A 23,487-nucleotide genomic window follows, 5' to 3' on the forward strand; every position below is an offset into this window, starting at 1 on the left:
ATCTTTAGTACGAGATTTCTTTTTTAATTTTTAGCATTTGTAGTTCCAGTTCCATTAAACAAATATTTATTATCTTCCATATACAAATAATTCATTCTGTTAAACTTATTTTCAGTTCAACATTCTAGAAATGAAACCTTATTTTTTACTTAAACGTATTCTACAAAGGAAATACAGCAGTCACCCTAATTTTAATAAATGCTGAAAGCTTTGTAAACTTTTTCTTTGTGCACTAAATGATTTTTGGCCCATACCCAGCAACTGTGATGAATGTAATAATGAAATAACATTTTGAAAGCAGACCTGATACATTAAGTATTTATTGAGCTTCTATCATAGGCTCAGTATTGTGCTTCCTCTATATTGTTTTTCTGTGACAGTCATGCTGTTTTCTTTATATAATTAAAAGTGGAGATGTGGAGTTTATATATGGTCCAGTTCCTTCACAATTGTACAGGAGGTTATAATAAGAAGAAATATAGTAAATTCGTAGAAGGGGGGTAAGCTACTCTTTTCTTCAGGTTGTGACACAAGCTGACAAAAGCCAGGGAATTCACAGCTGGGTGGTGGCACAAAGTACCATATGTTCTAAAAACAATTAGGCCCAGCAGGGTTTCCCTAATGGCTTCCTTGTTAAGCCTCCAGGGCCAGCTGATCTGAAGCCCTCTTGACATGTCTCCTCTCTGAGCTCTGAATGCTTGTGCTTTTTGTCATTTTTGTCTTGATTCAAGTATTTTCCTGTAGTCGTAATTCTTTGGAATTCATTCAGTCTCCCAGAATATTTTCTGATTCTTTCTGGAGAGAATAATGTCTTCTAGCAAATTTGTACTCATTTGCCTTGAACTTTAGCATCCATGGAGCTTCCTACAGCTGTTCCTTCCCCTTTATCACACCTCCTTTTAAAAAAATGCTCTGTTCCAGGTTATGAGTTTATTTCATTGGCTCATTTCAGGCCTATAAGAACGGAGGGTAAAGGGACACTTCTATTTATTTTGCTACCGTAGCTGTTTCTATCAGGATGGATTTCAACCACTGGAGTTGGTGTATTTAAATAAGTAGGAATAAAATAATGGAGAAATGGTAATATATGTACAGAAAGGTAAATGCTGATATGCCTGTTCTGTTCTGAGGATGGAAGTGTCCTTTTTAGTTATCCAAAGTACTTTCTTAAGAATCATATATAAAAAGAGCCTTTATTCTTATCTGTTCAAAGTCTCCATGCTTGGCGGAATTGTTACTCATTTATCGGCCTCTGCCAGAGGACGGGGAGGTGGGCAGATGATCCGTAGGGACAGCCAGAAGATTTTGAGATAGGTAGGAAAATAATCCTAAGTTATTAATTGGGTCATTTGACTATGTCATTAGTCTGTTAACGGCCACTGTTAGTGAATAAATCTTAATACTTAATTCAGAAGAACGACTGAGCATCTGAGACATTCTTCAAGTTGCTTTTTAAATGAGAGTAGCGTTTCTATTCTATTAAAATGTCCTTTTTTAGTCAAAGGTTAATGGCTCATTCTTCCTTCAGTCTAGGGGTATATTTCATTTCCCTTCTCTCCTCATCCTTTTAATATTTAGCAGAATTTATTTGATACCTTTCTCACGTCTCATTCATTCGTTGTCTCTTTCTTATTTTCTGTAACCAGCACTATTTTGGCCTTATGATCTCTTTAGAATCACTCTTCTTTATTGTTGTCTCCAATTTTTGTACCCCCATTAACTTGGACTTAGAGAAACTTGGCCTGCAGTGAACCTTAATTTATTCTCCTTAATTTCTGACCCTATAGAACGAAAACGGTGGTGTGTTACTGCCATCTAATGGAGAGAAAGAAAACTGCAGTGGGAAAACAAAGCGCATTTAGGGCAGGGTTTTCTGAAGGATTTCTGATACAGTCCTTAGCAAGAAAATGATGACACAGCAGTTGCCATCTTGAAATCTGCCCTTTCCTGCGGAAAGGGTGATTTGCAACCTAATACCACCATCGTCACGAGGCCTCTGGACTATGGCTGGATCATGTCGTTTAGAATCTGAAATTTTAATGAATATGCTGGCAACAGATCATTGAGACAGGCATCTCATTTTGTCAAGTTCTTACCCATTCAGTTATTTTGTCAGGGGGCCTTAACATTTTAAGTATCAACTAATACATAGTTTTAACTTCTGAAAATATCTGAAGATTGTATGTAATACTGGTGCCTATCGGTAGTGCTTTAGTAATTTATATCAGGAAGATTTTATAAAAATTTCTGGATGTACTGCAGTAGCCAATATAAGCTGCATGCCCGCCTGAAGATTGGTTTACTCTGAAATGTAACTTTAAATAAACATTATTCCAGGAAAACCAGTGTTTCTGCTTGAGTCAATTAGTTTTGAGAATCACCTCCCTTCATAAAAAACACTTTTCTGCTATAGCAAGAGAGGGTCAAAAGTTTCATTTGCAATCACCGTTGATGAAATGTATAAACAAACCGCAACTGAACATAACCAGCAGACGTGACCTTAATTTTCTTTCTGAGTTCACCTTTAGAGCCCTCCTGTTATGTTTTCCGTCCCAAATAAAACAGGACCACACTGAAGCTCTCCTCTTCCTCTCCTCGGCCGTCTCCTTCCTGAGTAGGCGGTTGTTACATTTGTCCTTGTCCCTGACTAGGCATCAGAGTTGTGGCTTTGCTTTTGTTTTTACCCTTGTTTGTTATTTATACAGATGCCCCCAGCCCATCCATGGGATGTGATGTTGCAATCTGTGATGAATCTAAGTTTTTTAAACTTCTACCAGGTAACTTTGATACCCAGCCAGGGCTGAGAACCACCACTGGAAGCAACTGTTTAGAAACGCACAAATAGATTCATTTGAGTCTCTAGAAGAAGGCTATAGTGTTGAGTCTTTCACTATCAAAGTCTTAATTTCCATTGAACATTTATATAAACTGCCACCCAGTGGTACATTGGGTGCTTATTGTGTTTTCCCATCTTTGTTAACCGAAAGGGAAGTTTGCATTGAGAAATACCTCCCCAGCATCACCACAGCAATTAATTACTTTCAGAATTCAGGTTGAGCACATTTACAAGAGGCCAGGGTTTGCTGAGTATTGGAATTTTGACCCTGTGAAAGGCCAAGATGTAAGTAATGAGAATAGACTCTTGGCTACACTCCAGGTGTGCTCCTAAACAAATGCTTTTCATGCTACATTATCTTGCTTTAATCCTCCACAACTCAGTGAACCAGGTGGCCTCATTTTTCAGATAAAGACACTGGGTCAATCGCATAGTAAGTAGTAGCCCAGATTGCAGCCCAGGTCTAATTCTGGAGTGGCTCTTAATTGGTGTACCTAGACAGGCATATCTCGTATTATTGCACTTTAATGCACGTCACAGATACTGCGATTTTTAGAAGTTGAAGGTTTATGGCAACCTTGCATCGAGCAAGTCTATTGGTGTCATTTTTCCAACAACATCCTCTCGCCTCTTGTCTCTGTGTCACATTTTGGTAATTCTCATAGTATTTCAAACTTGTTTATTATTATTTTTGTGATGGTGATCTGTGATCAGTAGTGTTTGATGTTACTCTTGTAATTGTTTTGGGGCACCATGAACCACGCCCATATAAGATGATGGGCTTAATAAATGTTGTGTGTGTACTAACTGCTCCACTGACAAGCCATTTCCCCCATCCCCTGCTCGGGCATCCCAATTCCCTGAGACACAGCAATATTGAAATTAGGCCTATTGGTAACCCTACAATGACCTCTAAGTGTTCAAGTGAAAGGAAGAGTCTCTCACTTTAAGTCAAAAGCTAGAAATGATTAAGCTTAGTGAGGAAGGCAACGCCTTAAGCCGAGACAGGCCGAAAGCTAGACCTCTTGCGCCATTTAGCCAAGCTGTGAATGAAAAGGAAAAGGTCTGGAAGGAAATTAAAAGTGCTACTCCAGTGAACACACAAATGATAAGAAAGTAAAACAGCCCTATTGCTGACATGGAGAAAAGTTTGAGTGGTCTGGATAGAAGGTCAGACCAGCCACAACATTCCCATAAGCCAAAGTCTAATCCAGAGCAAGGCCCTAACTCTCTTCAGTTCTATGAAGGCTGAGAGATGTGAAGAAGTTGCAGAAGAAAAATTTGAAGCTAGCAGAGGTTGGTTCATGAGGTTTAAGGGAAGAAGCCATCTCTGTAACATCAAAGTACAAGGTGAAGCAGCAAGTGCTGAAGTAGAAGCAGCAGCAAGTTATCCAGAAGATCCAGCAAAGATCATTAATGAAGGTGGCTACACTAAACAGATTTTCAGTGTAGACAAAACAGCCTTCTCTTGGAAGAAGATGCCATCTAGGACTTCCATAGCTAGAGAGGAGAAGTCAATGCCTGGCTTCAGAGCTTCAAAGGACAGGCTGACTCTTGTTAGGGGCTAATGCACCTGGTGACTTGAAGCTGATGCTCATTTACCATTCCAAAAACCCTAGGACCCTTAAGAATTATGCTAAATCAACTGCGCCGGTGCTCTATCAATGGCCCAACAAAGCCTGGATGACAGCACATCTGTTGACAAAGCCCACTGTTGAGACCTACTGCTCAGGAGAAAAGATTCCTTTCAAGATATTACTGCTCATTGACGATGAACCTGGTCACCCAAGAGCTCTGATGGAGATGTACGAGATTAATGTTGTTTTCATGCCTGCTAGCACAACATCCACTCTGCAGCCCATGGATCAAGGAGTGATTTCAACTTTCAAGTCTTAGTCTTTAAGAAATATATTTCATAAGGCTCTAGCTGTTGTAGATAGTGATTCCTCTGATGGATCTGGGCAAAGGAAATTGAAAACCTTCTGGAAAGGATTTGCCATTCTGGTTGCCATTAAGAACATTTGTGGTTCATGGGAAGAGATCAAAATATCAACATTAACAGGTGTTTGGGAGAAGTTGATTGGAACCCTCACGGATGACTTGGAAGGGCTCAAGACTTCAGTGGAGGAAGTAACTGCAGGTGTGGTGGAAATAGCAAGAGAACTAGAATTGGAAGTGGAGCCTGAATATATGACGGAATTGCTATAATCTCATGAAAAAACTTTAATGGATGAGGAGATGCTTCTTCTGGATGAGCAGAGAGGTAGATGTTTCTTCTACTCCTGGTGAAGAAACTGTGACAGTTGTTGAAATGACAACAGAGGATTTGGACTATTACATAAACTTAGTTGATAAACCAACAGCAGGGTTTGAGAGGATTGACTCCAGTTTTGAAAGAAGGTCTACTGTGGGTAAAATGCTATCAAACAGCATTGCAGGCTACAGAGATATCATTCATGATAGGAAGAGTCAATGCATGCAGCAAACTTCATTGTTGTCTTATATTAAGAAATTGCCACCACTATCCCGACCTTCAGTAGCCACCACCTGATCAGTCAGCACCATCAACAATGAGCCAAGACCCTCCACCAGCAAAGATTATGTACAACTCACTGAAGGCTCAGACACTGGTTAGCACTTTTTAGCAATATAGTACTTTTTTAAGCATTTTTTAAATTTTTATTTATTTTATTTATTTATTTTTGGCTACATTGCATCTTTGTTGCTGCGTGCGGGCTTTTTCTAGTTGTGGTGAGCCGGGGCTACTCTTCGCTGCGGTGGGCAGCCTTCTCATTGCGGTGGCTTCTCTCGTTGCGGAGCATGAGCTCTAGGCACGCAGGCTTCAGTAGTTGTGGCATGTGGGCTCAGTAGTTGTGGCTCACAGGCTCTAGAGCGCAGGCTCAGTAGTTGTGGCACGTGGGCTCAGTAGTTGCGTCTCGCGGGCTCTAGAGCGCAGGCTCAGTAGTTGTGGCACGTGGGCTCAGTAGTTGTGGCTCGTGGGCTCTAGAGCACAGGCTCAGTAGTTGTGGCATGTGGGCTCAGTAGTTGTGGCGCACGGGCTTAGTTGCTCTGCAGCATGTGAGATCTTCCCGGACCAGGGCTCAAACCCGTGTCCCCTGCATTGGCAGGCGGATTCTTAACCACTGAGCTACCAGGGAAGCCCCAGCAGGTGAATTCTTAACCAGATTCCTTGCCGCCAGGGAAGTCCCATCTTGCACTTTTTAATAAATAATTTTTCATAAGCAGTACAACCTGGCTGAACTATCCCAAAACAGAGGGATTATAGTTAGTGAAAAGCTTACTCTAGTTGTAAAAATATACAGGCTCATGAAAAAAATTTTAATATGCATAAAAGAAAAAAGAAGGTGCAAATCTGGTCTTCAAGCAGCTCCCTAATGCTCTTAGGATATCAAAAGATTGCTCACCACAGAGCATGTCCAAGGCAGGCCTCCCCCCCAGCCCCAGGCCCTGCACCAGCAGCCTCCCTGGGCCGCCCCCTCCACCCGAAGCCCTCCTCCTCCGTCTTCACTCTCCCTATCCCTTCCTTCCCCGACTCCCTAGACCAGATTAGTCACTTGCTCCCAGAGAGAGCGTTTACACCTTAATTGTGTGGCTCAGTGACACTTGGGGGAGGAATTGATTCCTCTTATATCCCTGCAGCCGGCGTGGTGGTTGAATGGATCTCATGGCCCAGAGAGAACCACCTCTTAGTGTGGTGATCGTTCACCCTTTCAGAGGCAGTGGACAGAAAAAGATTCCCACGCCATAAAGAAAGCACAGTTAGGGGATTTCAAGGAAGTTCATTAAAGTTCACACCAAGGAAGCAACAGAACACAGAGTTCAGAGGAATAGATAAAGGGCTGATGCAGAGAAGGGGAAGTGGTTTGGTTTGGTTTCTGATCAAGGACCATTAAGTGTAAGGAGCTGCTTGCTGCCTCTCCCCTTTGTGGCCCATCTTCTCTGTGGCTGCCTGTTATGTGAGCAGCGCCGGGGCCTGGTGGCCTCAGGGACACGCTGAGGCCACCGGCGTGTGGCTCAGACTCCCAGGGTCTCAGCTTCCACACTGACAGGTGTGATAAACCCAATGAGGAATCCAGGTCCATCTCCCCGCAGGGGTGAGTGGGCCAGGCCCCACGCAGCACAGGGTGAGGGCACCTGGCCTGCAAAAGGGGTTGGAAAGATAGGCCCATCTTCATTGTCACCAGGGGCTGAGGGGCCACACAAAGAGCACTGGCCTTGGAGTCAGGCAGACATAGGTTTGGGGTCTAGCTCAGCCTCTTAACTCAGGTGTCTTAGATCACTATCTTCACCAATATGAGCCTCTGTGACCTCACTCGTAAACAGGTGAAAACACTTTCCTTGCAGTGCCATTATGATAAAGAATATCCTGTGTGTCAAGCACATGGTGGAGGGTCCATAAACGGTTGTCGTTATCATGAGCTAATTTTTTTTTTAAGATGTTGGGGGTAGGAGTTTATTAATTAACTAATTTATTTTTGCTGTGTTGGGTCTTCGTTTCTGTGCGAGGGCTATCTCTAGTTGTGGCAAGCGGGGGCCACTCTTCATCGCAGCCTCTCTTGTTGCGGAGCACAGGCTCCAGACGCGCAGGCTCAGTAGTTGTGGCTCACGGGCCTAGTTGCTCTGCGGCATGTGGGATCCTCCCAGACCAGGGCTCGAACCCGTGTCCCCTGCATTAGCAGGCAGATTCTCAACCACTGCATCACCAGGGAAGCCCTATTAGCTAATTTTAATAGACCACCTTGACCAAAAGGGGATGGTGGCCTTCTAGGTAACCAGTAGGGCCGGTGGAGTAGCTCTTTGCTGTCCACAGATTTTGTTACCCAATTAGTACCCACAGTAACATGTTGCTATAGAATCTCACCTCCTGCCCTGTGGTCTCCAGCACAGAGACCCTCAGAGCTGGCTGCACAGCAGGAGAAACTGAGGACCTTACACTCATGTAAACAGACACCCACTTTTGTGATTCAGAGGGCCTGGGGGTGGAGCCTGGGCTGCCTCTAATCCCTGGACCCATCCATGGACATGATCCACTGAAGTTCGCCAAGGCCTTGAAGTCCGAGGCCCCAGAACACCCACCTCATCATAGAAACGATCACGGTCCACAGTCACCCTCAGGGTCCATTACCACCACCTTCCTCAGAAGCATCTCAGTCCACATCAGACTGATCTGGAATCCCTGCTCGGTTGTGGTGACTCCAGCGTACACCCGTGTATACCTGCGCTCTGCAGGGCAAACATGCTGCCCACACAAGCGAGTATGCGCACGCCGGCCTCCTCTACCTTTCCCTCCTCTCTTCGTCTATGGTTGGGCACAGACCCCAGAACATCCCACTTACACCATTCATCATTGCAAAACCCTCATTGTGCAGCACAGGCGTTTAAAAACCAAAATAGAATTCAACTGTCCTCCCAGTAAATTTCATTCTTTAAAACATCGTAATGAAATATTAAAATGGACTTGTGGTTGCCAAGGGGGTAGGGGTGGGGGAGGGAAGGATTGGGAGTTTGGGATAAGAAGATGCAAATTTTTGTTTTTGGCCGTGCAGCATGGCTTGTCGGATCTTAGTTCCCCAACCAGGGATCGCACCTGGGCCCACAGCAGTGAAAGCACCAAGTCCTAACCGCTGGACCGCCAGGGAATTCCCAGATGCAAACTATATAGAATGGGTAAACAACAAGGTCCTACTATACAGCGCAGGGAGCTGTAGTCAATGCCCTGTGATAACCCATGATGGAAAATAATATGAGAAAGAATGTCTATATGTATAACTAAATCACTTTGCTCTACAGTAGAAATTAACACAACGTTGGAAATCAACTATACTTCAATAAAATAAATTTTTAAAAAAGAAAATAGTAGGCTATTTTCCTTGTGGACATTGGGCAGCTTTACTAAGCAATTTGAAGTTACCTTAGAAGAAATATCCTAACTGAATATTGCATATTCCCATAGTATGAGTGTTTCCAGATTTTACTGAAAAACTTCATTGTATTCGTGTTTTGGGTGGTCACGGAAAACTGCTGGTATGAAATGAGACGTGGCTGAGGTTGTTCTGTTGTTTTTCAGTAACACACATCAGCAAGAAGACAGAACTTTCACAGAGAAAGGAGGGGTTGGCAGTATTTGAAGCACAGTGCAGGGCTCGCTCTCACGCTCAGGACTGTTTAAAGCGACAGGCCACCCAGGCAGCCCACCTGGTCACTACTCTGCCGGAGGGGCTGCTGTGCCCCCAGCCCAGCCCTTGAACACCGCATGGACCAGTTTAAGGCCCTTCAACGGCACACTTCTGCTACTGCAGGAAGGCACACAGTTCCCTGCCGCTGGCCTGTGCTTCTCACAGACATGGAGAAAGGTTCGGTCTCCTTATGCATTAATAAATAAGGAAAACGCTTTCCTTAGTGGCTGTTCCAGGAACTGAGTGTTCCTTGCCATCCTCTACAAGATTCACCATCTGCTCCCCCAAATTCTTCTGGAAAGAGCATCGTAAGCATGTCATCCTAACAGCGACACCGTGGAGAAGAGGGAGGCACCCTCTCCCATTTCCTGCCCCTTACCCCCACTCCTGCACCCTCCGTGGGGCCCACACAGCCAAGCCACCATAGGGACATCTGTTTCTTGTGTCACTTTCTGCAAGACAGGGACCAACCTTAAATGAGACAGTGGCATCCTCAAGGAGTCGATGGGCGCTGTAGGTGTGGTCGTGAGGCTTTCCTCTGATTGCCCAGGCGGCCGGGGGTGGGGTGGGGTCACACAGCAGGGCCTCACACTTCAGCTTTTGGTCTGAGTTACACAATTTCCAGGTTTCCCTGCAGTTTCCTCCTCCCCAGCCCTGAACTGTTTACACAGCAACTCTTATCCACAGAGCAACCACACGATGACTTTCCTCTGTTTGGAAGATATGGGATGGCTGTGTCCCAAGTTTTTCCTATTGAGGACCCTTTTCAATAGGGGACAGATGCAGCCTATCTGATGATCAAGAAGTACAAGGTTGCCTTTGTGATTCCGTTAACACCCCCCTGTCCAATAAACAGTCTTCTGATGAATAATGGCCCTTCCTTTTCCTTCCCCACAGGTTCATCACCTGCTAATGATGTAAACATGGCAGAAGCAACCACGCCCCTTCCAGAAACCCCAGGGCTCATTTGGGGAAATACTTTCATCATTAAAGTCTTTGAGAGATTGCTACTTATTTCTTAAACTTACCTAATTTTTTTCCCAGAGGTAATTTAATCCTGCATTAAGGAGAAGCTCACCCCAAAAGGGTCCTCCTTAATTTTAAACCCATCTTTCCTTACCCCTTTCCCCCATAATCATTCAAGTCTTTCCTTGAAATGACCCAGGTGCCAAAGCATAAATTACCTCTCAAGCATAATTTTAGAACTTATTTATTTCAAACATTTACAATTTTCACTTTAAAAGCAAAGTAGCTGGTAAAAAGAGAAAACATTGAAAAACATCATACTGACCCTTTGCCCCATATACAGACATCATCAGCCTTTGGTATTTGCTTTCAGATAATTAAGTAAAAAAATAAAAACAAAAACTTAAAACTATTATTTCTCTCCAGAAAAAAACAATGTAAAGTTGAGGTATTCTATTTAACGGATGTGTGATCTCCAGCCAAATATGGTTTCTCTATTAATTAACAGCCTTGCTACATGCTGTTCCAATCCTTTCCTTCTGAAGTAGATCTGCATTTGAGCATATGTTCAGACAACTGACAATGTTCCTTAATAATCATTAAGGTTGCCATAGAAACTCACTGGCGCTGGGGCCAGGCTACACCAAGGACACGATGCTGGAAGGACCTTTCGGGGATGCTCAAGAGTGTCTGGCACAGAAGCTGAGGCAGCTGGGCTCCCTTTCAGCAACAGCCTCACTGCCAACTGCTGCACGGAAGGCTGGGATCCAGGCTCCCGCTCCCAAGGACCACCAGTTGCCCCTGCTTCTCCAAATTAAGATAAATTTCTCACCAACTCCTCCCCGACTGGGTCAATCTTAAGTGCCTTTGATGAAGCGATACAGCTCAGCACTAAAGCAGCCAGCCAAGACATTCCTGAACATTCTGCACGAAACCCACAAACCATGACCACTCCCAGCCTGCCCTGCTCAGCTCTGTCCACCACCGGGTGGGCTCCCAGTCCATTCCAGCATCAGATTCCACCCCTCGTAACGGTGTTTCCTTCCCTTGGGGGCAGCTGGGAAATGGCGGACACTCGGGGTGAGCCAAGAGCCTAGCCAACAAACTGCAAGGGCCAGGCTCCCTCAGGGCAAAGAGCTCTCAGAGCCACCAAGGGCTGTGTTGACACATTCAATGTTATACCTCCTTGACCTTTTTTTTTTCATTAATGCTACAAAAATTAATGACCACTTTAATTGAGACCTTGATCTAGCATATTTTCAACTTTTCCCACCCAGCAGGATAAGTTGCCCATCTTTAACAAAAATTGTCGCTGTGCTAATAACATTTCACATCTGGCTGTGTAGCAGATGGCTACAGATATTCGGTGAGTAGCATCACTGTTGAGGATAAAAGGCAGCACGTGTGCTGCAGAAACACAGGTAAGGATGACCTGTGGATTGAAACACATTCACTGACCACAGATTCAAGGACAGAGAAAGCTTAGGGTGTATACCTGTGTACACTGAGCAAGGCCTACGACCCAGAGAAGACAAATATTTTTCCTTCATCTATACTAGCTTATAAAAAAAAAGGGAAAAAACCCTCTTCAATTAAAAAAAAACGCAGTTCCGTTCCAATAATAATGAAAGCAATAACAATTTGGAGATCAAAGCTGCCTAGCTCTCAGCAATCATGAGCTATCTGGATTTCACATCTTCCACTAGCACCGCTCCGCCTGGCTCTGGTAAAATTACACGTGGGTAAAACTTTGTCAAGACTTAAAGAACCGTGGGCACAGAATCACCCTATCTCGTGCAGATTCTCATTTTTTATATTTCCCTTTAACAGCATTTTTGCTGTTCGCAGTCAAGGAAAATTTAGAGAAAAACAAAACAAAACAAAACCACCTGCCTCACTTTTGTCAAGTTAAGATCACTTGCCAGAAGCAGCAACAGGGTCTGAAATTTACAGCCAAAGCCAGCAATGAAAATCACCGCGTAGTCCAACATCCTAACAGTTTGAACCTGGCAAACGGTAAATAAAACATGGTCATTTCCATCCTTTCCCCACCTATCTGGTGCTGGTGGTTATTTTTCTAAAAGGGGAGACTACTAGAAAAGTTTTGTGGTCTGGTAAATTTTTAGTGGTGGTTACACGACTGATTTTAATCACAGCTTCATTCTGGGACATCCCAGAATACTTGAGGGTGCTTGTTTGGGTAACCACGAACATCACTGAATTTTCAAAGCCCAGACAGAAAAGTGAACTGAAGTGGTTACTGCTGTGTCACGGCTAGACATTTACTCGGTGCTTCAATACTAGCTGAACTGAATCACATTCAAGGAACTAACTAAAGAGAGGAAGGCACCAAGTTTAGGGCTGTGGTGTTTTCTCTAATGAACCTCCTCTGATACCCGAGGGCTCGTGGCTTTCAGGGGTGGGGATTTTCAGCTGACCTGCTGGGTAATCGTGGGAGGCTTGCTTCCCAGCACCATGACACGAGCTGGACACCGTTTCCTTCTCAGCCGCCTGGGGGAGTAGTAACAAGCTGCTTTTCCGCTAAATTAGAGAAGAGGCAGACTTTTTTTTTCACTTTTTAAGGCAAAAACAAAATTTAGAATGAAACCAGAGTCTCTTCGCTAATAGGGCAAAATCTCCTTTTCTCCTCCTTTTCCACTTGACTCAGTTTTGTGCTAAGCAAAGCTATCGTGCTTTTCCCCCATTATTTCTACACTGACACTCAGCTAATACTGGATCTTCCACCCTCTGAAGATAAAACAGTCAGCAGTTTTTTTAAAAACCAAATTAAAATCCATTCTTGCCGGGTTCTTTTGTCTTTTTGCATAAATATTACCTTCCCTGGTTACTCAGGCTCAGCTGAAACTAAAATAAACAAAGCTGGAATAAGGCAGCTTTGATTTCACCACTGGCAGAAGCCCTCCCTAATGCCAGTTCTCATTTTGGAGGGCCAGGGGAGGGGGAGAATGGAGAATGGTGGTTTGCAGAGGCCGCTGTCCCCCTCAGCAATGCTGTGACAGACAAGCATGGAGACCCTGTCCCCACCACTCCCCTCCTTCCCCACGGCTTCTTTCCTGAAGTCCTGGGATCCAAAAAGGGACATGGAGCCAGTGCAACTGCTTCTGGATTCAGCAACCGCTTGGACTATCATTCACATTAGAAAAATGCTAATGAGGAACTGATTATAATTCCATTTCAAACCATCAGGCCCTGAGATACAATCACCCCCCTCTCAGCTGTTCAGTGAAGAAAAGCAGGTGAGACTTTTCCCCCAGCCACGGTGGTTTAAGAAAAGCCGGTCTCAGGCCTAGAAAAACTGAATTGAGAAGGCACTTGGGCTTCAAGAAGCTTAGAAGATGAAGCTGTGCGGTGGGCCAAGAGATAAGCGACTCGGGGAGTCTTTGGCTGGACGTTCATCCCACCCGCCTGAGGGTGCAGCTCCTGGAGGTGGGTCGGGGTGCGCGGGCGGCCAGCAACTTGTCCGCACCAAGCCCAGGGGGGAGTCTGAGGCCTGCGCAGCCACCCGGCTCTGCCCACCGGAGTGTCCGGTAGAGTCTTGACACCCCTCTCTTCACGGGGGCCTGAGTTCACTCTAAGCCCTGTAAGCAGGGCACTGGGGGAAGAGTGGTTCAAAAACTCAACCACCTCTTCCTTCTGAACAGACGCAGCAAACCTTTTTTTCACCCAGCACAGAACCTTCTGCAAGGCCCTCCTGTAGAGGCGAAGCCAGAGGCCGCGAGCACCCGAGATGAGCTGGCACGGCAGCGAGGAGCGTCTTTGCTAGGCCAGTTTGTGCTTCAGCACCCACACAGTCCGGGGGGCCTGACACCCCAGGCTGCCAGGTGCCACCCGGCCAGCCAGCTATCTGGGGAAGAAGTAGTCTCTGTTGCTGACGTCATAAGGTCTCTGAGGGCCACTGGCATCTGGTCGGCTAGTCCTTGAGGTGTTGTCAGACCCAAGGCTGCTGGGGGACACCGGCGGGGAGATGAGGGGCACAAGCACTGGGGTGGGCTTGGGCCTCTCAGGGACCAGCTGTCCCAAAGAATACGGTGGGTGCACGCTCGTCTTGCCTTCTTTCAGAGCCTGCAGCTTCCCCGTCTTCTTGAACCTTCACACAGACACACAAAGACAAACCATGCAAATGTTGAGTTCACTCTGTGATAAACCCGCGAGAAAAACACCAACAGCTGGCGGCCCTGGTGGCCTGGCGCTCCTGGGTTTCAGCTCCAAGAAGTGATAACTATTTATTCATTGGCTGTTTATTGTTACCAGGAGTTACACAATCCTCTGAAGAGTCATCAAAAATATCCCAAGAGGGCTTCCCTGGTGGTGCAGTGGTTAAGAATCCGCTTGCCAATGCAGGGGACACGGGTTCAAGCCCTGGCCCAGGTAGATACCACATACCGTGGAGCAACTAAGCCTGTGCACCACAACTACTGAGCCTGAGCTCTACAGCCCGCAAGCCACAACTACTGAGCCCACGTGCCACAACTACTGAAGTCCCACGCCTAGAGCCCATGTTCCGCAACAAGAGAAGCCACCACAATGACAAGCCTGCGCACCGCATCAAAGAGTACTCCCCGCTCGCCGCAACTAGAGAAAATCCGCGCACAGCAACGAAGACCAACGCAGCCAAAAATAAATGAATAAATAAAATACCCCAAGAGAATAGGTATGTGTTGTGGGTCCAGTTTACCAATGGGGAAACTGAGGCTTTGAGAGTGTGGCTTTGAGTGCCCCTTTATAGCACCGAGAATTTAGTTTGTCCTGCTCCAGAGGCTACCCAGAGGGGCTCCTCAGTCAAATTAACACTGGCTAGAGGTAGAGAATTGGCAGCTGCCTTTAATGGCAGGGAAAAGGCTGTACTGCTCCCTCAGCAGCTCTCCTGCTCCTCTTGCTTCCAATATTCCCGGCGTCCCCAATTCTCCTTACACCTCTGGGTCCCCTCACACCATGCTGGCACGTTCTCACAGACTCGGCCGTGGGCACCACTTGGGCACAAGTGACTCATCTGACAGGAAAGTCAATGTTAAACAGGAAGGAGATAGACATCTCTCTGATCATAGCTTCGTTCACCCTGCTCCATTCTGGGCCCAAAGCCAGGGCTCAGTAACTGAGAAAAGTCACTTGACAGCCCAGAGAAAGATGAGATGGTGATAGCAATCTTCAAAGGTACAGTCAGGTCTCCTCCCTGAAGGGGCCCTTCTGTTGGGTGGGGCAGCTCATCTCCCCCTCCTGCTTCCCACTTTGTCGCCTATTAACTTATTGCCCATTGACCTCAAAGTGGGAGCAAGGTGGTCTCCCTCAGTTCTACCAAATGTCAGCTACTCCAGGAAGGGCTGGGAGGGAAGAGGGGAAACCAATGTCAAAAACAAGGTTTGGGGATTTTCCTTAGGTTTCTTTTTATATCGACAGGCTACTCCTGTCCTTGTTATGATAAATAATTGATAGTTGGCTCCAAATCTGCCATTGGCTCTTAGCCTGTTATCCAAGTGGAATAAACAATCTGCAGAATGTGACTTAGGCTTCGCCATTCAGGCACTGCACAGGAAGGGAACACAGCAGGGGTGCTTACTGCAGCTACGCTGTGTCCCTGGGTGGAATCCTTCTCCCTCATGAGAGAACTGAGGATAGACTCATTATGCTCTGGATTTCAAAATATTCAGATCCTCTGACCCAAGAATTCCACTTCTGGGAATATACCCTCAGGAAAGAGCATAGCTGCAGAAAAAGCTTTATGCACAAAGATGTTCAACACAGTGTTATTTACAAAAGCAAAACAACAACCCAAATGCCCAATAATAGGAGGTTGGTTAAGTGATCTTGGGTATTATAGCCACCTAATGGAGGAGTGATGAAAGTGAGGTTTACAAAGAATTTGTAATGATGGGAAGAAGTGCTTATGTTATATAACTGATACTAAAGTTATAAGGCAGGATTCAGAGCTGTAGAGACAGAATAATCATGGCTACATAAAAACAAACAAGAAACTATGCAGAGGAAAAAGACTCAGAAGAAATTCATCTAAATGTAAAGTGTTCATGAGCTGGGTGTCAATTGCACGGGTATCTTCACTTTGTGGAAATTCATGGCACTGTACACTTATGACATCTGCAATTTCCTATATGTTTGTTAGACTTCAATCACATTTACATTTTAAAAATTAACAGTGGCTGTCTTTGCATAATGTGTCATTTTTCTCCCTTCTTCCTATTTGTCAGTATTTAGCAAATTACCAATTTTTAGCAATCATGTATCACAATTTTTTTAAAGTCTCTATTGATGTTACCTAACCAATATGGAAAGCAGTCTCTGTCCTCAGTTTTTTTCCAAAGCAATTGGACGGGTAACTGAGAAAGATGAGCTTTCCTTCTTTTGAAAAATTTTGAGGAGTGAATGAGATTTTTTGGCAAATCACTAAGCTCAGAGGGGCCTTTGAAACCCCAGGGCCTGGGGTATATCCACACTTGGCACTGCCCTGCCCTGGGCAGGGGTCTGAGCAGGGCCTGGGGGCTGGAGAGGGTGCAGGGCGGGTAGAAGGAACAAAGAGCTGAGCTGTCAGACTTTTGCACCTCAGCCGCCACCTTTTACCTATTTTACATACTTGGGCTTCGTAATGTTTTGCTTAAAGAAAAGGTTCTGCAGCTAAAAGAAATTTTTAAAAAACACTTATAGGGCTTCCCTGGTGGCGCAGTGGTTGGGAGTCCGCCTACCGATGCAGGGGACAGGGGTTCGTGCCCAGGTCTGGGAAGATCCCACGTGCCGCGGAGTGGCTGGTCCCGTGAGCCATGGCCGCTGAGCCTGCGCGTCCGGAGCCTGTGCTCCGCAATGGGAGAGGCCACAACAGTGAGAGGGCCGCGTACCAAAAAAAAAAAAAAAAAAAAAAAAAAAAACACTTATAATATCCCTTAACCATAGAAGTGGGAGAGTGTGATTTTAAAATATTGAAATGAGGGACTTCCCTGGTGGTCCAGTGGCACAGAACTGAGATCCCGCATGCCCGTGGTGCGGCCAAAAATAAAAATTGAAATAAGACAATACATTCAATACAAAATGATTTAAATCATAGGCATACATATAGGAAGTCCTCACCTAATAGCGTTAGCCATTCTAGATAAATGTGCAGAAAAGCAATTCTCTGCTATGAGAATCCTATTTTCTCAGTGCCTGAGAGCATAAAATAAAGAGAGAGAAGCAGTGGGGCACAGGGAGTAGGGTGGGGAGAATTGGCCCCTGTAAGTTATAACATCCACTTAAGATGGCACACCTTCTTCAACAGCACATTTAAATTTTAAAAACTTGTCACCGATGTTGCTGGAATATTTAGGAAAATACTATGCTTTGCTTGAGGCACAAAATAAATGTACTAAAAATAAAAAGATGGTGTCACAGGTGGGCGGGCTTTACTTCCTCCACCTGCCTCTCCTTCTGTCCACTGTAATCTGGCCACCCCAACTGTACAGTGGCCCAACCATTTTGGCACCCCAGGCTCCCACATCATCTCTACATTTATACTCTTGTCTTGACACGGGGGACTTTGGGAGTAGGAGTTTTTCATTAATTGAAATAACTGGCCTCTTTCCAAATAAATTTGCCTTATATGAGAGAAAATGGAAACTCACCAGGCTAGGAAATAAATTACTGATATGTTCTCTGCACAAGGCACTGTGCCTTCGGGGACTCTGGTTGTGTAGCAACCAGCCAGTGTACAAGCACATTAGCAAACTAAGTCTGTGATGAGCACTGTGGCCAATTCCCAGCCTAACGCTTCTCTCTTAGGGGGTTAACAGCACACCAAGATGGCGCTGCTTGTTCGCGGGGCCACTGGCCAACACTGGACTGATAGGACCAACTGGGCCCGCCTCTTAGCTGACAGCAGGCTGGTGCAGTGGGCAGGGACTCTCAGGGCACAAGTTCTAGGCCTGTCTCTGCTAATTAATAAGTTGTGTGTCCTTGGGCAAGTCATTTACCTTTCAGGGCTGTTTTCTCACTTGTAAAATTAAAGAGTTTGACTAAATGACCCATAAGGCTGTATCCAAAAAGCACAAGCTTTGGGTTTGAATCTTGGCCTTATCCTTACTAGCTGTAATCACTCCACCTCTTTCAGCTTTCATTTCCTCATCTGTCAAGTGGAAATCACGATATTTACTCTATAGGGTCTGTGGTAGGTTATAAGAAAGGCCTTTTGAAGCCCTAATGATATAGAAATAGAAAGAGAACACAGAAGTATGTGTCTGAGGTGAGGCAAGGGATCCCTTAGAAGGCAGCAGGAGACCTCGGAAAGTTGCCATGGCCCCTCTCTGACCCAAAGGTATAAAAGACAGTGAGTTCTTGGTTCCTCCAAGGAGTTACCTCCACTCTTGAGGAACCTTATCTTCTGCACACCCTTTGGACACCTTGCTCACTACTTCATTGGAAAATCAAAGCAAAACAACCCGAACACAGCTTGAGTTGTCATCTTCCAACCCAGACCACCTTGGTGGGCGAGCTATTTCAGGGTCACTGTGAGAATCCAATGAGCTGTAACATGTGGAAAAGCTCTCTGCCAAGGTCTTACCCCTCCTTCCCAAGCACCCTCAAAGACCACCTCTCACAACCACCAGGTAGAGTCCTTGAAAGTTACACACAAGGGGAGAGACAGGAAAAACACAGTGAAGTTTCTCCTCTACTTATATTATTGTAATGAACCACCATCCAAAGTCAGAGCCCAGCCTGATTTCCTTTAGGGCTTCAGCATATGCAAAATTACCAGTTCCTGCAGTAAAATCATGAACATAGCAAGTTTTCTTTATTGCCCATTCATTGGGAGCACTGTTACGTGATCTCTCCGCAAGCTGGGAACGAATGACAAAACCAATGACCGAATGGAGAGAGAGACTTGGATGAAATGGGCAGGGGCGTTACAGTGACCAGGGTGCCAACCGAGCCCTCACCTGTGGTGTTTCCTCACCATGACCGGACGAGGGCACTAGGACAGGGCATTTGAAGGTGATCCACTAGGTCTGCTTATTTGGAGACATGGAGTATTCCCAAGAATGTCTAGCCAGGCACTTCAGAGTTACCTGTGCACATACCCCTGGTGTGGTGCTTCTCTCGTGGTATTTTACTGATTTTAGTACGTGGCTCTTGGAGGAGAGGGAGGGTCATATTCGTACCGTAATCCCAGAGCCTAAGGGGTTTCTTCAGTGTCTAACACACACTTCTCCCTCTGGTGTTCACAGCCAGGTTTTCCTGCTTCTTCTCCTCCCTGTCAGGCCACTCCTTCTCAGCCCCTTTCTCATCGCCCCCTCTACACAATTTTTCAATTGTATTCCACAGGTTACGTTGTTGGCCCCATCCTCTCCCCTGGCCCCAACTACCACCTGCCTGCTGCCAATGATCTGAATTACCTCCAAAACTTGTTCACTTGGAGTTTCCCCAGTGGCGCCAACATGTAATCGTCGCTTTTCACTCAGTTGTTCTACCTCCAGTGTTTTCCATTCTTCATGGACGACACCCACCATCTGCCCAATTGCTTAAGCCAGAAACTTGAGGGTCAGACTTGACTCCTCCCTCTCTTCCATTCTTCTCTTCTGAGCTGTCATCAAATCTTGTCAATTCTACCTTTAAAATATACCTTGAATCCATTCATGGCTCTCCAACCCATTGCCAGCATCCTAGCCCTGGCAAAGCTAGATCAGAAACATGAGAACACCACAGGACCACCCCCCGGGCCCATCTCACCTCAGGACAATGCCAATACAGAGAAGCGTCCCGAAGGCCAGGCTTCCTCCAGCCACCAGGAAGGTGGGCAGTGGTACCGAAGTAGAATCTTGCACTAGAAAAAAAAAAAAAAAAAAAGGAAGAGAAAGAAGAGGAGGAGGAGGAAGAGAGGAGCAGAGGAAAGAAGGGAAAAAACCACTCAGCAGGTGCTGTCAAAACCTCAACAGAACCTCACCCCTGTAGGAGGAAACAGCTCTGCGTTAAGCAACAGGCCCCTTGACGAGCTTGCCAGTTTTCTGGCCAAAGCCACCTCTACAGGAGTCACCCCCAGCACAACCTGACAGACCCCAGGATGCCACCACTTGGCAAGAGATACACCTCAAGCTCAGAGCTTCTGAGCGCCTGCGGCCAGCCACAGACTCCCACTCACTTTCAAAGTGGCTTTTCTAGTGGCATTCAGCCTGCCCCAGAAGGCACAGAGGGAGTGCCAGAAACAGAGGCTTGGGGGACCTCACTGACGGCAGCGCCACCGAGGACAATGTCACGGAGGCTCAGGTGCTTTAAATCAAGTGTTCAGGTGCAGTTTTCCCCAGTGGGGTGTCACCTCTTGCCTGTCTCCCCACTTGGTACTCAAGCCGCAGCCACATGAACTTCATTCCATCTTCCTCATGCCATGTTCCCTCTTCCCCCAGAGCTCTTCCCACATGTCCTCTTCTCCCCCAGAACGCTCATCCACCTTCACTGCACCTCTTTGCTGTCCAGTTCCTCCTGGACCTTTGAGTCTCACATGAGGTGATGTCATTTCCTTTGAGAAGTGACCCTGCTCCAAGCTGGCTACGTGCCCTTCCTGGTTACTCCACCCCCTCCAGTCTGAGCTCCCTGAAAGCCGGGACCACATGTGTCTTTTTCCCAACTGCTCCCAACGGCTCATGTGGTGCCTTGAACAAAGCAGGCTCACCAATATTTCATTCAATGAATAAAAGAACAAACTAGCTTCACGGGCTGCCCTGGTGGCGCAGTGGTTGAGAGTCCGCCTGCCGATGCGGGGGACGCGGGTTCGTGCCCCGGTCCGGGAAGATCCCACATGCCGCGGGGCGGCTGGGCCCGTGAGCCATGGCCGCTGAGCCTGCGCGTCTGGAGCCTGTGCTCCGCAACGGGAGAGGCCACGACAGTGAGAGGCCCGCGTACCACAAAAAAAAAAAAAAAGAAAGAAAGAAAGAAAAAAAAAAAAAAAACTAGCTTCACAAGCAGCCACGTCCTCCCACAGAAAGCTCCTTCCCGTGGCTGCCAGAGAGAGACCCTGGACTAGACAGAGAGTACATCTGTCTACCATCATTCTCTCCTGCTGGAAATGCAGATACTTGCAGTCTCATGGACTTGGGATTCAGGCCCTTCCGCCCCAAACAGTACCCAGTGCTGATGAAGATGTCACCTACCAGTCATCACTTCGAGTGCCCAGTGGATGCAAGCTTTGCCTTGAGCTCCAGCTGGTAGTGGGCACTGACCACAGGGACGGGTCTCTCCTAGTATGTCCTACGTCTCTTGGCAGAGAAAGCCATTTCATGCATGCTCGGCTGACTCGTTTACTAATATTTCATCACCTTTTGTATTTGCTCCTTCGTTAATTCAACAAATATTTATTGAGTGTCTATCGTGTGCCAGGCTTTGTTCTAAGCCTTGGGGATACAGAGAATTGGATGACAGAAAGGCTCCTGGCTTCCTGGATCTTACATTCTAATCAAGCGAGACAGACAAATACGTATGTAATATGATGTCAGCAGTGACAAGGGCAATGATGGAAAACAAAGCACAGGAAAGGAAGAGTGACAGCCGGGGGTTCTGTCAGATTGGCTGGTGGGGAAAGGCCTCCCTGAGGAGGGGGCATTTGAGCAGAGGCCTGGATGAAGGGGCTGGCCTAGTGGAGGTCGGGGGAAGAGCACCCAAGGCAGAGCAAGCAGCAGACGCGAAGGCCACGAGGTAGAGCATGTGTGGAAGAGTGAGTGAGAGGGAGAAAGGAGGAGGCGAGGTCTAAAGATTGGGGGCCTGACCCCATGGAGACTAGGGCCTTTCTTAGGTCTTTGGCTTTTACTCCAGGAGAGAAGATGGTGTTGAGCCAAGGAGAGCTTGGATTTGTGTTTTAAGAATCATTCTGGGGACTTCCCTGGTGGCGCAGTGGTTGAGAATCCGCCTGCCAATGCAGGGGACATGGGTTTGAGCCCTGGTCCGGGAAGATCCCACATGCCGCGGAGCAACTAAGCCTGCGCGCCACAACTACTGAAGCCCACGCACCGCAACGAAGAGTAGCCCCCGCTCACCGCAACTAGAGAAAGCCCGCGTGCAGCAATGAAGACCCAACGCAGCCAAAAATAAATAATAAATAAACTTAAAAAAAAAAAAGAATCATTCTGGCTGGTGGCTGGAAAAGAGTCTATTGGTGATTAAGACTAAAAGCCAGCAGACCAGCAGGCAGCTCCTAAAGTCCTACAGGAGGAAAGACAGCAGTGGCTGGACCGGGTGTTGGCAGTGGAGGAGGTGAGAAGTGGTCAGCTCCTGGACGTGCCTCGAGATACAACTGGCAGGACCTGCTGAGGGACTGGACATGGGATGAGGGATAGAAGAGGAAGCATGTCTAATTCCCTGGCCCCAGCAACCCGGAAGATGTGGTGTCAGTTCCTGAGATGAGGAAGAAGGATAAGAACAGATTTGGGTTGAAGAGGCGGGGAGGCATCAAGCATTCTCTTTTAGGCACATTCAGTTTGAGATTTTTAGTAGGTATCCAGGTGGACACGTCACCTAGGCAGTTGGATACACGAGTCTGGATCTTAGTGGAAAGGTCAGAGATGGGGCTAGAAGTGTGGGAGTCATGAGCCCATAGATGGTCTTTAAAGACATGGGGCTGAATGAGATAGATCATCAGTGAGAGCAGATGGAGAAGACTCCAAGGTCCTTCCTCCACAGCAGCCCCTGAACTGCTGCCCCAACCTCCTGCCATTCCACCCATATCATTTAAGGCTCATTTCAAACGGCACCTCCTCCATGAACTTTCTCTGATTCCCCCAATGGACATGTTCTCTCAAGTCTCTAAATCCCACTTTGCTTTATCTATGGCTCTCTTTTGGCCAGTCTCACACTCTGCTCTCTGTTAGTTACTACTTTACTCTTTACCAGAGCCTGCCCCCTGGATGGTAGACTCCTGGAGAGCAGGGATGCGTTCAATTCCCTCTGAGTCCCCAGCTGTGCAGGCAGAGCTTAGCCTCAGGTGTTTAGTAGGTCCCCCCAGGTGCACTGCACTAGGTAGGGCTTTGCAACTGGGATGACAGAGCATGGGCGTCCAGCATCAGGTGTGGCAGGAATCTGCCCAGGTAAAGGTAAGGAGGCCAAGGCCTTCCTCAGAAAGCCATCAGATGGATCTACTCAGCTACTGAGCCTCCAGAGTCTGGACCCCATGAGTCCCATACATACAGTAAAAAAGCACAGGACCTGGGATCTTTCTTTTTTCTTTCTTTTTTTGGCTGGGATCTTTCTTGATGAGAATGTTACTAAGTTTTCCTGGTCTCACAGGTATACGGAATCAGAACCATTGAAATCAAGGGTTTCCGAAGCAAAGATTTATTCCATTCCTCAAAGCGTATTCCATTTCAGACTCCAATAATTTTGTTGGTAGCACATTCATTTGTATTCTGGGCCAATTGTGAAGTATTTTACTGACTTATCCCACCCTTCTTATGGTCTCCTCACTATATCATAGCTAACAATATCAAACTTGGAGGTATAAAGTAACAAAAA

The 23,487-nt window shown here is 46.5% G+C and overlaps 2 protein-coding genes across 5 annotated transcripts in view; both read right to left on the reverse strand.

The window, feature by feature from the left end:
- Positions 1 to 19,798, reverse strand: part of TDRD10 (tudor domain containing 10) — a 100,357-nt gene extending 80,559 nt beyond the window's left edge. The window contains exon 1 of one of the 3 annotated variants that reach the window (XM_019919456.3): positions 19,723 to 19,798. Coding sequence is in view for 1 of the 3 variants with exons in the window: in XM_019919454.3 (XP_019775013.1) it covers positions 9,505 to 9,524 (20 nt within the window). In the remaining 2 variants the exon portion in view is untranslated. Of the gene's footprint in view, positions 1 to 9,504; positions 10,123 to 19,722 lie in introns of those variants that run through there. The other 2 variants (XM_019919454.3, XM_033858117.2) reach the window with 2 other exon arrangements.
- IL6R (interleukin 6 receptor) overlaps positions 10,228 to 23,487 on the reverse strand; it is a 50,855-nt gene continuing 37,595 nt past the window's right edge. For both annotated transcript variants that reach the window (XM_019919452.3, XM_019919453.3), the window contains 2 exons: positions 19,723 to 19,816; positions 10,228 to 14,107 (listed from right to left, as the gene is read on the reverse strand). In XM_019919452.3, coding sequence (XP_019775011.1) covers positions 13,861 to 14,107; positions 19,723 to 19,816 — 341 coding nt within the window. In that variant the 3' untranslated portion in view covers positions 10,228 to 13,860. The remainder of the gene's footprint in view (positions 14,108 to 19,722; positions 19,817 to 23,487) is intronic.

This window comes from Tursiops truncatus, chromosome 1 (genome assembly GCF_011762595.2).
Source record: "Tursiops truncatus isolate mTurTru1 chromosome 1, mTurTru1.mat.Y, whole genome shotgun sequence".
Taxonomy (NCBI): domain Eukaryota; kingdom Metazoa; phylum Chordata; class Mammalia; order Artiodactyla; family Delphinidae; genus Tursiops; species Tursiops truncatus.